A 21,283-nucleotide genomic window follows, 5' to 3' on the forward strand; every position below is an offset into this window, starting at 1 on the left:
GTTTTCCAAGTACTCAGCAGGCAGTGGAGGCTTTCGTAAATCATAAGTCCAAACCAATATGGCAAGAAATAGAAGGTCAAACAATGGCCAGCAAATTGGTCAAGCAATTCATAACGGCTTTTAAGAACTGCTTGTTGCTTTTTCTTTTACACTTCCGGACCCCATGAAAATTATTCCTTTTGTATACCTCCGTGCAGCCTATTACCACCCACAGAGCCAGCTCCAGCTTTCACAATGCACGCAGCTGAGGCAAATCATTACAACATGCCAGTCTCACACTGCCACGTGTAAAACGATGGATACGCAATTGTACTCTGCGTCCCTATTTTCCACTTTTAATAAAAAGACAGGCAAAACATAGCAACAGGCCTACTCTGCAAATAGAAGCCATAGATCAGAACAAGCCCAACCACAGGTCTTCCAAGGGCGGAGCGACCGACGCAACGTTAAAACAGCGCCACCTGCAGGTTTTGTGATGTTTAACTACGGACGAAGGTTCACCAAAACAAGGTCCGGTCTGGCAGTCACGTGACATGCGTAAAGCGGCCGAACCGCTAAACTGCTACCGGGAACGCAAAAATAATAATAATAAAAAAAATGCGTGTTCTTTGTTTCTTATGCGTATTGAACGTTTTGCGGGCTCGCAGCCCCCCCCCCCCGAAAATGCACATCGAGCAATACGGGGAATGAGCTCTGTGGGGGGAGTTAAAAGGGTGAAAACAGAACGGGGTTTGCTGCAAAGAGGTTCACCGCTGTGCCCCAAATGCAGCCTCTCTGGAAGCATCCAGCCAGGGCCGGGGGGCGCCAATCGTATCCCGCCAACAGCGCCCTGCAGTTCTGAGACGTGCGCAGCAATACGGTCGAGAGCTCGTGGGTGAGCGAGCTACGCTAGTCGACCGACCCACCCGCAAGACTCGCTGAAGCCCCTTCGGCATATCTCCCCTCTAGTCCAGTGGTTCTCAACCTTTTTTTGCTCCATTCCCCCCCCCCTTTCACCATTGTTCAGAATAGAATTCCCCCCTTCCCAAGGTCGTCTAACTCAAAAAAACAAACACTACAATGTTACAGATTGCACATCATCTACAGGACATCACACTTTGCTGATTCGTGGTCCAAATCCCCGCCCCTGGAACCCTAAAAGTCCCCCCCTGGGGGGGGGAATTCCCCCCTTGCTGAGAACCCCTGCGCTAGTCTAAGCGACCCTCAGCATGCCCGGCGCCGAAAGGGCCCGGTGGCCATGGGCGCTCATGGTCATGAATCCGTAAAGGCCAGAGGCATCGAGCCAGAGCGGCGCTCGCGCATCGGCCATCTGCTCGGGAAAGTCCTGGCAAAGGCGGCGGGGAGGGCGGGCCCCGATCGCGGGGGGAGGGGGGCGGCCCCGAGCTGGGATGTTTCCCAACTGTTGTGAGCAGGCAGAAGCGGCGGAGCAGGGCAGCCGGGCAGCGTCCTGTCCGGCCCGGAGGGAAAGCAGGCAGAAGCCAGCGGCAGCGTCCCGGGAAGGGGGCCCCGAGCAGCCAGCATGCCAGCCACGGGAGGGGAGTAAGTACTTCCCCCACCAAGAGCTGTCCGCTCTCTTGTTTGAAGGAGGGACCGTTGGGCGGTTGGGTGTCGGGACGGTTGGAAATCGGGGATCTGACGCTCTTCCCGTCGCCCCCTCCCCTTCTTAACCCCCCCCCTACCGGTACTAGAGACAGCTGCCGGGTGAGGGAGCCCTCTGGCCTGAAGGGGGGGGGGTTTAAAGGGCCAGGGGACGGAATGCGCCGCCTGAGCTGTAAACTGGGCCCTGCGAGCAGGGCCGGCGCTCCCGTTCAGGCGAACTGGGCGGCCGCCTGGGGCGCAGGACTGGCCTCAGGGGCACCGCTGGAAATAGTTGGGGAAAAACGCCACTGACAATTTATGTTTTTTTTAACTTTCAGATAAGCACCACGACAGCGCTCTGGCATATCGTTAATTATAACCTCTTCTAAAAAGTTGTGTGCTTTTATTTTTTCCCCTACAAGACCTCTGTTTTGGAAAGTGGGTTAGCAATGGGGGTGGGGGCCACGAGCAGTTCGCTTTGCCTAGGGTGCCAAAATGACTGGCACCGGCCCTGCTGGCGAGGAAGCCTGGAGGAAACTTTCCACAAGCGCATGTTTTCCTTTTTTTTTAATTTTTTTTTTATTATTTTTCTATACTGATTAGACAAAGTATTCAACAACCAATATAGGTAAACGTCAGAGTATAAATTCTAATAAACAATTGTTAAAAATACATACATATATAGATAAAAAATAAAATATAAAGACTTTCCCTACACCTCCCTCAATTACTCATAATCTTTCCACAAGCGCCTGTTTTCCCATGCTTAGCCTCTGGCGGCATCTTAGGGGGTTCCCCTGCCATGAAGGGTGCGTTTGGGGCCTTGCTGATGCCTTTACCTTTGGCTCGGATCCGGGTTTCTTTCAGCGCTGTGTGTGGGGAGGCCTTTTCTCCCCCTGGTATTTCCAAAGGGGGTTGTTTTGGAAAAGCAGGCCACGGGGCAGCTGATGTTTATATCCGACGGTGATCGCACAACATGGGCATGGAGGACGGGGAGGTTGCTAGGATTATTTATAGATTCTGGAATCTGCCCTGGACACAAGACCTTTGAGAAACACGAAGCTGGGTATTTGCGTTTCTCCTCCCTCCGAATCGACCGTGCAAAGGAAAAAAAAAAAAACCACAGGCTTGTAGCACAAGTTTTCATGAGTTGAACCAGCTTGGTCAGACACCTCATAGAATGGGCTAAACTTACACCACAATAATTGTATTTGGCTACGAGGTGCTGCAAGATGATTTTGTTCCCACAGACTAACAAGACTACACCCCTGGAATTTGTAGCAAACCCCCCCCCCCAAACAACCCAATGCATTATTCACAGTGGGTAGCCGTGTTCGTCTGTCTGCAGTAGTAGAAAAGGGCAAGAGTCCAGTAGCACCTTCAAGACTAACAAAAATATTTTCTGGTAGGGTATGAGCTTTCGTGAGCCACAGCTCACTTCTTCAGCTGAAGAAGTGAGCTGTGGCTCACGAAAGCTCATGCCCTACCAGAAAATATTTTTGTTAGTCTTTAAGGTGCTACTGGACTCTTGCCCTTTTCTACTAACCCAATGCATTGTCTCTGTTAGCAACATTATGCCAGCAGATTGAAAAGGGGGAGATGTCAAATTGTTCTTTTAAAGGCACAATTGTTGGTGTTACTTGTCTACTGCAGTTCTTGATAGCTTTCATTACAGTAGCACTATGGTTGTTGGGATAGGTAACAGAGGACTCGTGTTTTATTTCGTTGTGGGGACAGCGATTTCCCAACCATTCACACACACACACACACACTCCAGTTTCCATTGCAATAGTGCGTGCTGACTTGTGAAATGTACAAATGTCAAAGGAATCTCTAGAATAACTCCAGCAATATAAGGAAGATTGGCGCTAATTAGGGAGATTGGGGAATGGGACTCTGTTGCTTCCCCCACTGTCTTTCAGAAGACTTTTTAAAATGTATGTAAAATAGTTCCATATGATTATTCCCAAGGAGACTTTTTTATGAGATGTAAAAACAATCCACCAAATCTTGTTAAAATACACTGCTTTTTTGCAATTTAATCTTGAATATATCCAAAATTAGGCCTTTGAACCTTGCTGTCAATCTAGTTTCTTGCCCCACTAAAACTTTAAAGAGCACCCCAATTTAGTAAATGCAACCCACCTGTCAAGGTTTGCCCTAACCCTTCCCCCTTTCCAATTCTCACATAATGTTGTGCTCTTATAGAAGGCTTTAGCATCGAAATAGAAAAATATTAGACTCACAGGCTACTTTCAGTAAAAAATGAAAGCAGCCATTGACCGTGATGTTTCCACATGGGGAGACTTGATCTGGTCGATCTGGCCATATGGATCCATGCTATGGTTACCTTGATTCTAGTCTACTGTAACGCATTCTACATGGCTTTGCCCTTAAAGACAACTTGGAAGTTCCAGTTGGTACAGAACACTGCAGCTCAGCTACTATCAGGCCTAAATCCGAATGTGCATGATGTCACACCCATTCTGCAGATACTCCATAGGTTTCCGATCACTTACTGCAGGGGCCCCTACCTTTTTGAGCCTGTGGATGCTTTTGGAATTTGAGAACGGGTGGTCAATGCTACCCCAAAAGGGGTTCTACAGGAGACAGACCCAAGCCCAATATGGCTTCTGCAGGAGGTACCGTAGTGCTAAACCCGATACCTCCCTCCTTTCTTTGTAAAATACTCACAGAAGGGGAATAAAAAGAAATGAAGGAAAGCCAGAGGGAGAAAGAGATGGGAAAAACAGAACATATATCTGGGTGCTTATGAGTTTTCCTGATGCTCCGGTGGCTGCTGTTATAGCCATGGAAAAGCCTTTAAATTGAATTAGAGCAGCCAGTAACAAACCCTGCCTACAATGGCCCTGCCCACTTTCTGCCAAGCTCAGCAGGTACTGAGGGAAACTCTGGCAGGTCTGTGGGAGCCACATTGGGGAATCCTCATTGGGTTCAGCTCTGGGTTCTGATTATCACCTGCAATGCTATTAATGGCCTTGAACCAATATATCTACAGGAACTCCTGTTATATGCTGCAGTGACAGGGTGCCATCCTGCAAATGGGTAAAAATCGGCAACTGCTAATTCACGTGCATTCTCTGTGGTGGTCCCTGCCTTGTGGAATGGGCCTGCCTGTGATGATTAAGAAGACCCCCCACATTTCTATCATTTTGCCAAATGTGCAAAACTGAAATGTTCAGGTGGCCATTTTTATAAAGGCATTAGAACAGTGGTATAATGGAACAGCTCAGGCGGTTGCTTTTGTAAGGGATAATATTTTTTTTTCAATTTTTCAAATGGATAAAAACAAAACGTACATACACTTCAAATTCTTACGTTGCACTGGAACTTACTTTGTAATTTCAGTTCGATTATAGCTTCTTTGAGTTATGTTTGCATGTCTGACAATGCATTTCTTACTTAAATTTTTACATTCTATTATTTTTATTAACAGCTATATAATTAAAAATACTTTCCAGTTTTCATAGAACTCAGAGGTTGGTCTATAATGCACTAAAAACGTTAATAGCCATGGTTGCATATGTAAAGGATGTAAGAGATAATACTGTGATGTTTATTGTATGTACCATCTCCCTTTTTACTGTAATGTCCTCTACCTTTGTAGCTTCCTTTCTTCATTATGGTATGTCATGCCTTAGGCAGTTTTTTTGCCTTAGACAATTTTTTTTGTCACATTGAATTAGAACACAGCTATCAGTACCATGCATTAATGGGAAACCTTAAAAAGATGAGTAAATGACTTCTCTTTCAACATGAAATGACAAAACATTAATGTAGCTTAAAACAAGACTAAAAATTAGCCATATGAATCATCCACAAAATCCCTTCCTGGGCTATAAATAGTGTTGCCAACTACCTGGAGGGGGGGGAAAGTCCTGCCCTCTTGTGTGTGTGTAAAGTGCAGTCAAGTCGCAGCAGACTTATGGCGACCCCTTTTGGGGTTTTCGTGGCAAGAGACTAACAGAGGTGGTTTGCCAGTGCCTTCCTCTGTACGGCAACCCTGGTATTCTTTGGTGGTCTCCCATCCAAATACTAACCAGGGCTGACCCTGCTTAGCTTCTGAGATCTGATAAGATCAGACTAGCCTGGGCCATCCAGGTCAGGGCCCTGCCCTCTTAATAGTGGCTTAATTGGATGTTATTTACCAGGTGATGTTATTTGCCTCCATGCTATGAAAGGCTTCACTAGCCAATTTCCTCACGTTAAGCCTCTATTAAAGAGACAGTACACTTTTCTCCGGCTCTGTTTGAACCTTAGCTAAAATAGGTATTCGTATGCTCTGTCTTGCTTGGAGTAGAAGCAGGCCTTTTATCTTCTCCAAGATCCTTTTCTATCTTTCTGTTCTTCTTAATTTAGCCTTCAGATGCCAGGGCCTTTCATTACCACCCAACTCTCTCTTGGCCTATTTTTCCTTTCCTCTCATTGGACAGGAGCACCAAGGCCTTCTCTGAATTTTGCCTTCAATGTAGCATCCCCGTGTTTACGGATTTGTGAAACAGTCCCCTTTCTTCCCTACAGCCCCAAAGGAGAGGATTATTCCACTGCTATCCTGCGCCAGAAACATCGTCCTAACCGTCTCATTGTGGATGAAGCTGCCAATGAAGACAACAGTATTGTGTGCTTGTCTCAGGTAACTACAAACCCACTGCTCCATCTTTCCTTCAGCCAGCGGACCTGAGTGTGCACTATGCTCCTTTCCCCACAAACAAGCTAAGCGCGGACTTTTCTACACAATTGCCCTTTGCTCCATAGGTAGTCCAGTCAGTCAGTCATGCTTTCTTCTCAGATGCCACGCCTAATAAACGTATAAGCACATGCTATGAACACATAAATATATCTTCACCAGCAGGCATCAGAGACACAGAAAGGCGTTCTATATACTTGATTTACTCCAGGAATACAAACACAGAATGTGAACAGACATGCGAAAAGTTGTAATGTTCACTTTCCATCACAAAAAAACCACAATTGGCACATATTTGTATAACACAGGCATCCCACTTGCATACTGCATGAATGGACACTCAAAAGCACAGCATCATACTTAAAACATCCACAGTGGCATAATTGCTAACTGACATTTTCTTACTTTAGTTTGGTTCTCTGGTTCTCTGCAGGCCAAGATGGAGGAACTGCACTTGTTCCGTGGGGACACAGTGCTGCTGAAAGGGAAGAAGCGTCGGGAGACTGTGTGCATCGTGCTTACAGACGACTCCTGCCAGAGTGAGAAGATTCGCATGAACCGTGTCACCCGCAACAACCTCCGCGTGCGCCTTGGAGATGTGGTCAGGTGAGGCTGGACCAGAGGTAATGGGAGGGCTCAATAGAATGCACTGCATTGTAGAGTATTGGTAGAGGGCACCAGGCATGTGCTGTGGCAAAAACATATTGTTTGGAGGGGGAAAGGGCTAGAGAATATACTGTGCAGCAAGCTCCCCACAAGGAGGAGCTGCATTACAGAATGTGGGGATAAATGTGGAGGTTTTAGAGCATTGGTAATCCTGGAAAATAGCCCTAGTTACTGGTATTTTGCATATGTAAATTCATTAACTTCAAATGTTTGTACACTGCCTTTCCTCCCTCGGGAAGGCAGTGGTAAACCACCCTGTAAATATAGTCTGCCTAGTAAACATCGGGATGTGACATCACCCCATGGGTCAGTAATGACCCGGTGCTATCTTTCCCTGACAGGGGACTATCTTTACCTTCTCTCTCCCCCCCACCCACAAGGGCCCAATACAGCTATTACCTAATAGCTGCTGAAGTAATAAATAAGGAGACAGTACTGGAACAAAGAAAAGGCCACTGCATTAATGCAAATGGGGCAAGTTACTGTATGTATCCAGAACCTCACGCCCCTGGTTCTGAGCACTGAAACAGCCCCTCCACACTCCAAGCAGGCAAGGTGCGGTTCACTGGATTAATGAAGCTAAGAGCATTCCCTTTCTCAAAGGCCTGTCTCCCCAGCCTCCTGTTCATCTCTGGGGGAGTGTACTCACAAGCAAACGCTGTTCCACACGTCAGCTTTATAAACTATATTAAAGTTTATTAAGAGAGAGCTGAAACAGAACCAAAGTACTCTCAAGTCACTACAAGCAAAGCTTCTTAATAACTATGAAACTTCCAATTCCCTAACTGTCTGAACTGATGTTCCCTCTAGCTAAAGGTCTCTAATTAGTTTACAAGGGCCATAATTACCAATGTCCCATCTCAATTTAGGAGCCCCGTGGTGCAGAGTGGCAAGCTGCAGTACTGCAGTCCAAGCTCTGCTCCCGACCTGGGTTCGATCCCAACGGAAGTCGGTTTCAGGTAGCCGGCTCCAGGTTGACTCAGCCTTCCATCCTTCCAAGGTCGGTAAAATGAGTACCCAGCTTGCTGGGGGTAAAGGGAAGATGACTGGGTAAGGCACTGGCAAACCACCCCGTAAACAGAGTCTGCCTAGGAAACGTCGGGATGTGACATCACTCCATGGGTCAGGAATGACCCGGTGCTTGCACAGGGGACCTTGACCTTTTTTACCATCTCAAAGGCTTACTGGCATTCGAAGATATACAAAGCATGCCATGTTCCCAAAGTGATGTCGCAGTCCAAATAGGAATCACCTAAAAGTGAGCAGGGGGAAAAAGGTAAAAGGAACTGGCTGGGGCAAAGCTGATGTTTTGTGACCTCACCAGCATGTTTAGGCAACCCCAGAACCAACCATGGTCCAGCGATTAATTAACATTTGCAGCTGTGGAAATAACTAGGGAGGCAAGCACCAAACTCGCCAGAGCTCACTTTCGAGGTCCATACTGGGGGTTGCTTTACAGGTGTTAAATCAGAAGCAACCGAAAACATTCCTTTGTAAGGCCTGAACCACTGAAGCAGCTTACAGTTTTGAACCAAAGTTCAGCCACCTTAAGGGCAACAGGCCTAAGTGAGTACTTCCATACAGTTACCCAGCAGATCACTTGGCGGGTTGTCCCTAAGAGGTCCTGTGCTGTGTGGCAGAGACTAGCCGAGCCTTCCTCTGTGCAGTGTGCAGGCCTGTCCAGACGTCAAGTATGGAAAGCGGATCCACGTACTACCCATCGATGACACCATTGAAGGCATGACAGGGAACCTCTTTGAAGTTTACCTCAAGCCCTACTTCTTGGAGGCTTATCGACCTGTACACAAAGGTGCGGAGGGACAAGACTACTTCACTACCCTGTGAGAGCTGCCACAAGGAAAAGGGCTGAGTGGGCTGGACAGAATTTTGGGAGACGTCTTTGGGGCTTGGAAGGGAGTTGCAGAGAAGGCTTGTAGGGGGCGCTCTTAAGTAACTGGAAGGGTAATTAGAAAATTGTTTTCTCATCATTTGGTGGTGGGGAGGAGGGTCCTTGGCAGCCCAAGGGGTCTATGCTTATTAACTGAGGAAGCTGTTTTGTGTCATCGGTCTTTATCACGGGGCTCCTTTTTTAATTTGTCATTAAATTATGATAAGTCCAATGGATTTTCTACCTCTAAAACTAACAACGTGCTCCCCATTGATCTTCCCAGGTGACATTTTCCTGGTGCGAGGTGGAATGAGAGCCGTGGAGTTTAAGGTGGTTGAGGTGGATCCCACCCCTCACTGCATCGTGGCTCCTGACACCATCATCCACTGTGAGGGAGAGCCCATCAAACGAGAGGTCTGCATTTCGGAGGGGGGGGGGGTGGCTCAGCATGCAGGTGGATTTTGCTGGGATGCTTGCCACCGGGACACTTGTTCCCGTGTCTAGGCAGTGCATGGGGCACAGGATTTTTGAGAAGGAGATCCATTGTACAAGATTACCCCACATATAAATATATCTGGAGAAAAGGGGTATAAAGCGAGAAGCTGGACACAGTCAGGACGCTGGGAGCTATAGAGGAGGCTGTGTCTGGAAAGATGGTGGTGAGGGGCTTATTATTGAGATAACAGGATATGCTTCCCATTCACCCCTTTGTTCTTGCAGGATGAAGAGGAGAACCTCAATGATGTTGGCTATGATGATATTGGGGGCTGCCGTAAACAGTTGGCTCAGATTAAGGAGATGGTGGAGTTACCATTGAGACATCCGGCACTCTTCAAAGCTATTGGTGTGAAGGTACAAGGGGGGATGCGGGAAAGCCAGGACATAAAAGTCTCCAGATTCATCATAACCCTTAATTATTTATAGAATGCGTAAAATATTTCACTATTGGCAGCATGGCCCTTCCCTCTATCCTTCATGCGTATCTCCAGACTGGACTGTGCGCAATATATGCCTCCATCCCTGAAATAACAAGACAGCTTCTGTTCTCCCAGATTGCAGGTTTCCTTGACTTCCTTCCTTACCTAATACTTTAGCCCCAGCTTCCTTCTTGAACCGATCCCTTCTGAGGGACAGTTCTGCTGTGGAGTGAGCCACATACCTTGCTCCTCTTGTATGACGACTCTGCTGCATCTCTTTCTTCCTTAGCCTCCACGAGGGATTCTCCTTTATGGTCCTCCTGGCACTGGGAAAACACTTGTGGCCCGAGCTGTTGCAAATGAAACTGGAGCCTTTTTCTTTCTTATCAACGGTAAGAGAGATGATATGAATCGGAAGGAGAAAGGAAGGGGTAGGGGCAGTAGCTCAGCAGGAGAGCGTCTGCTTGGTCTGCAAAAGGTCTCGCCCAGTGTCTCCAGTTAAAAAGATAAGATGGTAGGTGATGTGAAGGATGCCTTCCGGAGACCCTGAAGAGCTGCTGCCAGTCAGAGTAGATCTTGATAGACCAATGGACTAACTCAGTATATGGCCACTTCATGGGTGAGTGTCTTGGGGAAAACTCATAAGAACATAAGAAAGGCCATGCTGGATCGAACCAAGGCCCACCAAGTCCAGCAGTTCTCACAGTGGCCAACCAGTGCCTCAAGACGACTGCAGCAGCATCCTGCCTCTGTTCCACAGCACCTAATATAATAGGCATGCTCCTCTGATCCTGGAGAGAATTGGTCTGCATCATGACTAGTGTCCATTTTTACTAGTAGACATGAATACCCCTCTCCTCCATGAACATGTTCATTCCCCTCTTAAAGCCTTCCAAGTTGGCAGCCATCACCACATCCTGGGGCAAGGAGTTCCACAATTTAACTATGCGTTGTAAGAAGAAATACTTCCTTTTATCTGTTTTGAATCTTTCACCCTCCAGCTTCAGCAGATGACCCCACGTTCTAGTATAATGAGAGAAGGAGAAAAGCTTCTCCCTGTCCACTCTCTCCATACCATTATTTTATAGACCTCTATCATGCCTCTCCTTAACTGCCTTCTCTCCAAGCCCCAACCCATTCAGCCAATCTTCATCGATCCTGCGCATCCCACTCCAGCTCCCCCCATCTGGAAATGCATGGTGAGATTGACGGTGCAATCCTAAACAAAGTTGCACCCTTCTAAGTCCGTTGAAGTCCAAGGGCTTTGGAGTGCTATCAGTGCATATGGTGCGTCACGCATTGCCCCTTGGAACTTAACTGTTCCTGAGCTGTGGCCATAGTAGGTATGGCAAGGCTGGCTTCATGTTTCCTGGTAATGTACAGTTTATATACCTTCCAAGCGACTCTTTAGGTACCTTCTTTGCTTACTCTGAAAAGGATCCTGGTTGCTCTTGTTTACTGTCTTTTGCTGTTCCTCAGGCCCCGAAATCATGAGCAAATTAGCTGGGGAGTCAGAGAGCAACTTGCGCAAAGCATTTGAAGAAGCTGAGAAGAACGCTCCAGCCATCATTTTTATTGATGAGCTGGATGCCATTGCTCCTAAGAGGGAGAAGGTAAGCGCTGATATCCCTGGAAGCAGAAAGTAAACAGAGAGAAATATTTACAGCAGCGTTTCTGCACTGGACAATGGAGGGGGGCTGTGGCTCAGTGGTAGAGCATCTGCTTGGCATGTAGAAGGTCCCAGGCTCAATCCCTGGCATCTCCAGTTAAAGGGACTAGGCAAGTAGGTGATGTGAAAGACCTCTGCTTGAGACCCTGGGGAGTTGCTGCCAGTCTGAGTAGACAATACTGACTTCAATGGACCAAGGGTCTGATTCAGTATAAGCAGCTTCATGTGTTCGTGTGGATCCCTGGATGACTGGAGCAAGACATTGTATAAAGAGCTGTCCCAAGGGACTTCTCAGCATTAAGTGAAAGCCATATCAATAAAGCTCCTTCTCTTCCTTCCAAACAGGCAAACTCTGCCTTCTTTTTTTGGTCCTGGCTATGTCATTTTGAAAATGGAGATGTGTTCTCTCCTCGGGGGCTATCAATATCAATTCTACATTAAGCTGGCCAGCATATAAGGAAAGTAGAAATAGGCGACTGGAGTGAACCCATCTCTGGGAGATGTTTAGTTCTGTGGTGGAATGGAAATAATTCTGTTTTTGCATCCGTCTAAGATTCTTGTAGTGTGACACTAGGAAGATCTGTGCTGTAGAAGTTCTACTCCCATCATAAACATCCTGAACCTGCCACTTGTGAAGAAGACCTTAATCCACTGCAGTCTTCATGCTCTTGGTGGAGAAGTGGGTTCCAGCCACAAGTCTTTCATCCTTATCCAGTCCCTTTGTTTTAGAGGGCTGATGTGGTGCTGGCCCCTGCAACATCTCATTCTATTATCCCACATGAATCCAGATACAGGGGATTTAGTGCTACAACAAGGAACAGATACCCAATCACTGGCCCCCCAATACACTTCAGAAGCTATACCAATTTTACAGGATGCCGCTGTGCTCACAATTTTAGGATCAGTATGGATTGTTAGCTTTTCTAGAATGGGCATCGGGAGGGAGTGTGTCACTTGTGCTGTGGGTAATCAAGTGTCTTCATCTCCGGTTCCTACTCCTATTTCAGACACACGGGGAAGTGGAGCGCCGCATTGTTTCTCAGCTCCTCACACTCATGGATGGCCTGAAGCAGCGCTCGCATGTGATAGTCATGGCTGCCACCAATCGACCCAACAGTATCGATCCTGCCCTGCGTCGGTTTGGTAGGGAAATGTTCCATGTTCTCATCAACCTGTCCCAGACATGCCCCTCTCTTGGACATGTGCCTTCACTACAGTCAGGAAGAAATCAGGTTCCCATTGCCACAGGTTTCTCCAAAGACACAAACTGAAGGGGATCATCCAATGTTCTTCATTTATTTTATCCCGTATCCTGCCTTTCAGCCTTAAGGAGTTGATTTTTCTGAATTGCGGGTTTCTAGCCCTCCTGTTTTAACCTATTAGGCCCTAGTCTTCCCATCAATCCACCAACTCTGCACACATCGTGATTTTCCCCCTCTAATTCTTTGGCTCCTTAACTATCAGGTATGATCCTTTTGTGGACAGAATCACAAAGACGTGATTTTGGCAATTTGGCTCTTGTGCGATAATTGCCCCTCTTTATTCCACAGGGCGTTTTGACCGAGAAATTGACATTGGGATCCCAGATTCTGTGGGAAGGCTGGAAATCTTACAAATACACACCAAGAACATGAAATTGGCTGATGATGTAGATCTGGAGAAGGTAAAGGATGGGGATTGGAGCTGGGTGTGGAGGAGGAGTGGATTCAAGAGATAGTCAAAGATGTATGTATTGTTTGGAGTTTAGAAATGGCAAATTCACACATTCATGTTTATTAGTACCACAGCATAACTGGCAGGTGTGAATGGGCCATCAAGAACAATAGAGTTAACTTTCATATCCCTTCAAGTGCAATGTTTTTCAAGGATGTTGTTTCCCACATTCATCATGTGTAGGAACCCGCCTTAAATATCTGGGAAGTGGAGCAAAGCCCTGCCCTTCCTTACAAAGGCGTGAATGCAATTGTGTGAAAGGCAATAGTTGAGGTGCTTGGATAATAGTTCTGAGTTGCTTGAATACTAGAAAAAACTGGGGTGCTCAAGAGAACTAGAGAGTCCTCAGTATACATTCAGGATTGTGTGTGCTTGGAGCATCTATAACTTCATTGAGACACGTGATGAAGAAGAGACAGACAGATCCAGAAGGCACTGTGCATAGGATGATATGTGTGTTATGGAGCATTCTTCATTGCCTGAGGTTAACTAAAGTGTGTCTTGCTTAGAACAGCTGTTTGTGCACCCAGCTGTGGCAGCTGGCTCTCTGAGTCCAGGCAATGAATGATTCATTGATCCTTGGGCTCTAGTACCTGCCCTGTAAAATGTTGTCCTAAAGATCACTCACAGAGGCAGGCCCTCATCAACACAAACTGTCTGTTTCTGCAGGTTGCCAATGAGACACATGGGCATGTGGGTGCTGATTTGGCAGCGTTGTGCTCTGAGGCAGCACTCCAGGCAATCCGGAAGAAGATGAATGTCATTGACCTGGAGGATGACACTATTGATGCTGACATCCTTAACTCCATGGCCGTCACCATGGATGATTTTCAGGTAGGCCAGCTCCATCGTTCCAATGGAAAGAATGGGATGCTAAGGTGGAATGGTTTGACGGTAGTAACCTGTGTCTTTCACTTATGGATTTATGCCTCTCAAAATATGAAAAAGGGTGCCAATCCTGCTCCCAAGAACTGCAAGTTGATTTGTAGTTTCTAATTCTGGTATTTGACAGCTTCCTTTCATCCAGGTCAGAAAATCCCTCCTAAGCTAGGTGTCACTTCCTCTGGCTTGTACTTTTTTTCATATAAACTAAAAATAGTATCTAATCCTGTTCCTTCTTGGAAATGTATTCCTCAGGCCTGTCTGCAGACTTGTATCTTCCTTTTTTTATGGGCACCATTTCTATCTTATGCCAGTGGTATGTTCTGATTTCCTTGTGGACAGTTATCTGGAAAATTGAATCCAGGCGAGCTATGACCTCTGTCATATAGGCACTGATTTCAGCACTTTGTGCCTCCATGTCAGTTACATTACAGCTCTGCTGTTTTCCTTCTTTTCAGTGGGCTCTTGCCCAGAGCAACCCCTCAGCACTTCGTGAGACTGTAGTGGAAGTTCCACAGGTCTGCTGGGAAGATATTGGGGGTCTTCAGGAAGTGAAACGTGAGCTGCAGGAGCTGGTGCAGGTCAGTAGGATTGTGGTGTGGTCCAAACTAGCACAAACTCTTAATAGAAGATGAGTTGGTTTTTATATGCCAACTTTCTCTACCACATAAGGAAGAATCAAATTGGCCTACAATCACCTTCCCTTCCCCTCCCCTCAACAGACACCCTGTGAGGTAGGTGGGGCTGAGATAGCTCTAAAAGAACTGTGACTAGCCCAAGGTCACCCAGCTGCCTTCATGTGTAAAGGTAAAAGGTAAAGGTCCCCTGTGCAAGCACCGGGTCATTCCTGACGTCGCATCCTGACGTTTTCTAGGCACACTTTGTTTACGGGGTGGTTTGCCAGTGCCTTCCCCAGTCATCTTCCCTTTACCCCCAGCAAGCTGGGTACTCATTTTACCTACCTCGGAAGGATGGAAGGCTGAGTCAACCTTGAGCCGGCTACCTGGAATCAACTTCTGTTGGGTTCGAACTCAGGTCGTGAGCAGAGCTTGTACTGCAGCTTAACACTCTGTGCCATGGTAGAGAAAAACGGGGTATAAAAACTAACTCTTCTTCACCCAGTTCTAGCCCATGGGGACACTCTAGTACATTGTCTGCACAAGCACAATGTACCTCTTTTAGGAGTTGCTTTTAAAATCATTTCCTTTGTTTTACTGTTCTCATTTTTCTGCAACCTGAGGAATCCTCCAGGTATGCAGAAGAATACCTCTCCCCCCATCTGAACTTGCACCATTCTTTGGGTCTATTGATCCGCATGAGGGCCAGGTTCAGCATTAGAGACAGGATGATAATGAACGTGTTATCTTCTGATGGTGTTTTGTATCAGGCTGGACTTCTTGTGTGTAGAATGAAAATGACTGATATATTTGTGCTATATTTATATTTACATTTGTTTTGTTTATCTTTGTTGTATTTATCTTTTGTTGTCACTGCAGTTGCATCTGCCTTTCACGTACATTAAATAAGATTTCTAAGAAAGCACTAACTAGGCAAGCACATGTGAAAGCATGAATTGCTTAAAAAATAAATAACACTGAAATAACACTGAAAGATGAGATTTAAACCAGTTAAAGTGCTGTATTTTAGTCCTTGTACATAAGCCCAAGCCATCATAGTCCTCACACTACTTTATAAACTGGGACTGTTGACAGATTAGAAAAGGAAACACGTTCCAAATATATGGGTTATGATTTCTAAAAGTTGGTAACTCCGAGCACCCCTCCATGAGGCTAGTTTCCTGAAGATTCAGTACACAGTGGAAAAAGTAATGCCTAAGGGCCAAATTGGACATGGCACATGATCAGAATATAACACTCTTCTGAAAGATCAAAGCAGCTATGGGGGGCATGGGAATTGGATCAAGGCTATAGTGCTGGGGAGGGGCATTTAATTCCCTCCCCCCCCGCTGTACCATTTTGGACTTTTCATTCTTCAGCACTGTGTCCTTTCTCTGACACCCCCTCCGGTGATTGTTAATATAAACCAAGCAGAATCTCATCTGATTTGGCCCTTAGGTAATCAGCACTGCAATCATTTGCAGAGTTACTCCAGTCTTAATGCAGTGAAATCAATGGGCCTAGACTGGAGTAAGTCTGCATAGGATTGCACAGTAGGGCTATAATCCTAAAAATATGTTCTTGGGAAAGAGGCCCATTGAATAAGTAGCCTGCTTAGGATTGCTTCTTAGGTTTCACATCATGCATGGCTTTATATAGTCCACACATCCTGAGCTGTACCTAGAATCAGTGGTACTGTGTGTGCCAGTGTGTTTTAACTGCCAAGTGGCTACATTCTGCCCCAGTGGAAATTTCCTAGTGATTTGAAATTATAGTTCCAAGTTGTACATGCTACAGTAGTCAAGTAGAAAACATAATAATTTAGACAGCTGTTTTGAAGTCCACTTTAGAATGCAGAGGTAACAATCTCTTTATCGATTTCTGTTGGGGGGGGGGAGACTATCCTTAACATAACTGTCACCTGGAAAACTAGGCATAGCTTAAAATCTAGATGCTCCCTAGTGTTACCACACAATTTTGCACACTTTTCCCCTCTCAAACCAGTGCAAAACAGAAGGCATGCATTAATTTTCCCGTCTTTGAGATGGTGTTTCTGAAGTTGCTGTGTACTGCATAACAGATCTCTCCAAAGGAGGTGTGTGTGGGGTAGTAGCACACTGTATCTCCTCTACTTTAGACAAATGTATGCTAAGTTCCCCTCCACACACTGCCACTAATACCATATGCAGAGCCACTACTCAGTGCATATATATTATCTCTAAAATACAGGAAGTATGTAAAACCGTATCATGTACTGAACACTAATACCCACTGTATTAACAAAGCCCAGGATCTGCTGTTGTAGAGAGTTCAAGAATAAGGATGATGGAATGGTGGCACTGGATAGAAACAAGCTGTCCCTGTTTCTCGGGGGACTGCAGTATTTTCCCACCATATTGTCAGAATGGTTGAGGGGAAACACATCCAACTGGCAAATATTTGGGGAATTATTTTCTCCCTTTTCCTTAGCTTTGGAAGACTAGACCCCAGACAAGAAAGAAAAGAGGCAATGTGGTATTTCAAAGCTTACAAAACCAGTAGAGTGCTGCAACTGCATGGACAGGGGAACGGTCCCAGATCCTTAACCTTTTGCTGCTTCTTGCCAGTTCCCAGTGGAGTATCCTGACAAGTTCCTGAAGTTTGGGATGACGCCATCGAGAGGCGTTCTGTTTTATGGACCGCCTGGGTGTGGCAAGACCCTGCTGGCCAAGGCCATCGCCAATGAGTGTCAGGCCAACTTTGTCTCCATCAAGGGTCCTGAGCTGCTCACCATGTGGTTTGGAGAAAGCGAGGCCAACGTCCGTGACGTTTTTGACAAGGTACGGATTGGGGGTGGCCATGTTGGCAGCTGAACAGGGCAGGAGACAGGGTATCCAAGTTTCTTGGCCCGTGTGAAGACCCAAAAAGTGAGAGGCTATAATGAACCATGTAACTCTCTCGAGACTTAAGAACTTAGGGCACCTTATTCCAGAGCATTGTGTTAAGGGAAGTCACTGGTAGAGTGTTGTATTCAGTTCTCCATAGGCATTGTTGCTTATTGTTTCTGTGCTCTGGTCACGTTGGCAGCCTGAGGGTCTATCTACTTGGCGCCTCTAACTCATTGGCTTAGCTACACACCCTTTCAGAACCACTGGGTTAGGAGCGTGTAGCTCTTGAACACATGAAGTTGCCCTATACCGAATCAGACCCTTGGTCCATCAAAGTCAGTATTGTCTACTCAGACCGGCAGCAGCTCTCCAGGGTCTCAGGTAGAGAGGTCTTTCACATCACCTACTTGCCTCGTCCCTTTAACTGGAAATGCCGGGGATTGAACCTGGGACCTTCTGCATGCCAAGCAGATGTTCTACCACTGAGCCATGGCCCCTCCCTCATAATTGCCATTGAGCTAGGGTGGGGACAGCATAGCCATTACTGGAAGGAGTAGCTTCTGCAATTAAGGATAGGTTATCACTGCATTCACTGAAAGAGTGTACTGCATTGGGATGAAGCAGGGGCCTGTGACCTCTGGACACTTCCATGGGCAGGCCCGTCCTTGGCTCATCTTGGCGTTTTCTGTCCTCCAGGCCCGGCAAGCAGCACCCTGTATCCTGTTTTTTGATGAACTGGACTCTATTGCTAAGGCGCGGGGTGGTGGCGCAGGAGACGGCGGAGGGGCCGCCGACCGTGTCATCAACCAGATCCTCACTGAGATGGATGGCATGACCAACAAGAAGACCGTTTTTATCATTGGTGCCACCAACAGGTGATGCCTCCGAAGCAGAAGGATAGGACAGGGGGATGAAACTGGGGGCGAGTTGTGTGTAAGGAGTGTGCTCAAGGCTTCTCTCAAACTAGCAGTTTGCTGTTTCGGTGATTTTTATGACCTCTTTGTCCCAGTGCCAACTCAGCCACTTGACCACTTTTATCTTGATGGCCATAGGCTGGGTCTCCTTGAGACTCAAACCAGAACCATTTCACTAGAAATGAGTGTTTAGAATTGGATACCTGGGCTGTATATACCATTCTGTGCTGCTCCTGAGCTGAGACACACAGTGCTAGTCCCAGGGCGTAGCAGCCAATGAGCCTTGAGATCATTTCCATATTTCTTTGACATCTAGACCTGACATCATCGACCCAGCCATTCTACGCCCAGGGCGTCTGGACCAGCTCATCTACATCCCCTTGCCTGATGAGAAGTCCCGTGTGGCTATCCTCCAAGCTAACCTGCGTAAATCACCAGTTGCCAAGGTTAGCAAAGGTGGGGTTGAAAATAGAGGAGGGGAGTTGCAAGTAGATGTTACAAGTGTGTACTGGATTCCAGGTTCATAATCTGCTCTCCACTCTAATGGAGAAAGATATCTGACAGAAAAAGTAAATGTCTTGGAGGGAATTTTTTCTCTGTGCTGTTAAGGCTCTTCCCATAGTATGTGTCTTCCTCTGACAGGACGTGGACGTGAATTATCTGGCTAAAATCACGCATGGCTTCTCCGGTGCCGACCTCACTGAAATCTGCCAGCGTGCCTGCAAGCTTGCCATCCGTGAAGCCATTGAGATGGAGATCAAGGCAGAACGGGAACGCCAGCGTCACAAATATGCTGCCATGGTATGGGGACAGGACTCTCCCGCTTCCCAACAGAGCCTGGCCACATTCCTCACCATAATCTTGAGCCTCATTCTTGCCCTTAGTAAGATTCTTGCCCTGCATTCTCCTCCAGAAAGTATACAGCCCCCACCCATCTTGAGGAGTCATAGTATCCTCCACTCCATTAACCTAGTAAAGTTATGAGATTAATAGAAGAGTTGGTTTTTATGCCCAGCTTTTCTCTACCAAAAGGAGTCTCAAAGCAGTTTACAGTCGCCTTCCCTTCCCCTCTCCACAACAGACACCTTGTGAGGTAGGTGAGGCTGAGAGAGTTCAGAGAGAACTGTGACTAGCCCAAGGTCACCCAGCAGGCTGCCTGCGGAGGAGTGGGAAGTCGAACCCGGTTCTCCAGATTAGAGTCCGCTGCTTTTATCCTCTACACCATTATGGCGCTCTAGAGCAGATTAAATGGATGGAAAGGTCCTTTATCACATGTTTTCCAGCACTGAAGAGTAGGGAAGGGCAGGACTTCTCATTGTTGCTGTAAAAGTACATTTTGTGGGTAGGAAGGTCCTTTCCTGTAGAATATGTTTACATTCTCATAATAGGTTTGGAATGCTGAAGACAGATACTGATTTAATCCTCTTTTTCTGCTACTATTTCCATAAATACATTAGATAAAGATGGAGCTAAGAGAGTTCGGAGATGACTGTGACTAGCCCAAGGTCACCCAGCAGTGGGGAATCAAACCCGGTTCTCTCCAGATTAGATTCCCCCATTCTTAACCAATACACCACGCTGACTGTGTTTTTCTTTTTACAGGATGACGATTATGATCCAGTGCCGGAGATCCGTCGGGATCACTTTGAGGAAGCAATGCGCTTTGCACGCCGCTCAGTCAGTGATAACGACATCCGCAAGTATGAGATGTTTGCCCAAACATTACAACAAAGCCGTGGCTTCGGTAACTTCAGGTACTAGTGAAAGAATCTGGTCCTTCTCCCCCCACCCCAAAGTTAGAATTTATCCGTGCTCTCAGCTTGGGACAGTATTGGATCTCTGGCATAGCTGTCATTTATGTAGAAAGGCTATGAGACCTTCCCCCTCCAGTTATTTTTGTCTCACTGGTCCCTGGGGATCTGTGAAATCCAGACTGGTTTTCAGTGTACACCAGGACACGGAAGAATGGGAACAATGTTCTTATAAAAGGGATTAAGGCTGGGTACCTGATAACTAAAGTAACTAAAACTTGGACTTTGCTCTCAAATATTGTTGGGACTTTGGCCTCACTTTGACTCCCATTAGGAGTCTTAAGGGCTGCATACCAAGACTTTCCTACCTAAGTAAACATGACATAGTCTCGTTTTATTACATTTGTGCTCCAGTAATGTCTTTTAAGGCAGCTTACATGACAAAAGTTACATACACAGGATATATTAAAATAAAACATAAAAGCAGTAAAACAAAACGGATGAAGTCCACAAAAGACAGTTCACAGAACTGCATTACAGCAATCCAGTTGCTGAGATCCAGAGGCAGACCTGTGCACATGTATCACTTGTGGATTGGGAACACTGGGCATCAATGAGCTGTTCATTCAGAATGTGCGCATCTGAGTAAGGATGAAGTCTGCCCTGCAGCACGCTACTTTGAGCGGAAAGTGCTTTTGAATGCCTACGCCCATTCACACGATGCAACTCACCTGCCAAGACTTTTTTTTATGGGCGGCTGCCACAGGACTGGGGCCTGTATTCATAACACAGAACAAATAGCTTCCCTTTTCTTCTGTGCTTAACCCACCTGTCGGCTCTCTTTCTCCACAGGTTCCCAGCAGGAAATCAGAACAGTGGCGGATCGGGCAGCGCTGGAAGCAACAGCGGCCAAGGGAGCCTTTTCCAGGAAGAGGGTGACGACGACCTCTACAACTGATTGCCTGGGGAAGGCCTGCTTTTGCTGGAACTGTTGTCTCCCTCTGCTTATTATTACCATCTTTCGCGTGAAGTCTGGAGCAGAAGGCCCAGCACCCTGCTCTCTTTCACCCTTCTGTACAAAACGTGGCAACAAACCGCTCACGGCTGATTTTA

At 46.6% G+C, this 21,283-nt stretch overlaps 1 protein-coding gene across 1 annotated transcript; it reads left to right on the forward strand.

The window, feature by feature from the left end:
- The first annotated feature begins 1,506 nt into the window (after window positions 1–1,506).
- LOC130484113 (transitional endoplasmic reticulum ATPase-like) lies at window positions 1,507–21,202 on the forward strand. Its single transcript, XM_056856997.1, has 18 exons — window positions 1,507–1,539; window positions 6,121–6,232; window positions 6,720–6,892; window positions 8,620–8,762; window positions 9,124–9,254; window positions 9,561–9,692; window positions 10,047–10,149; window positions 11,237–11,370; window positions 12,434–12,569; window positions 12,977–13,089; window positions 13,809–13,973; window positions 14,480–14,602; window positions 17,245–17,457; window positions 18,202–18,380; window positions 18,736–18,865; window positions 19,062–19,220; window positions 20,022–20,173; window positions 21,023–21,202. The coding sequence occupies exons 1-18, from the start codon at window positions 1,520–1,522 to the stop codon at window positions 21,126–21,128; spliced, it is 2,424 nt and encodes an 807-aa protein (XP_056712975.1). The 5' UTR covers window positions 1,507–1,519; the 3' UTR covers window positions 21,129–21,202.
- The last annotated feature ends 81 nt before the right edge of the window (window positions 21,203–21,283 follow it).

The sequence above is a fragment of the Euleptes europaea genome, chromosome 1, assembly GCF_029931775.1.
Source record: "Euleptes europaea isolate rEulEur1 chromosome 1, rEulEur1.hap1, whole genome shotgun sequence".
NCBI lineage: Eukaryota > Metazoa > Chordata > Lepidosauria > Squamata > Sphaerodactylidae > Euleptes > Euleptes europaea.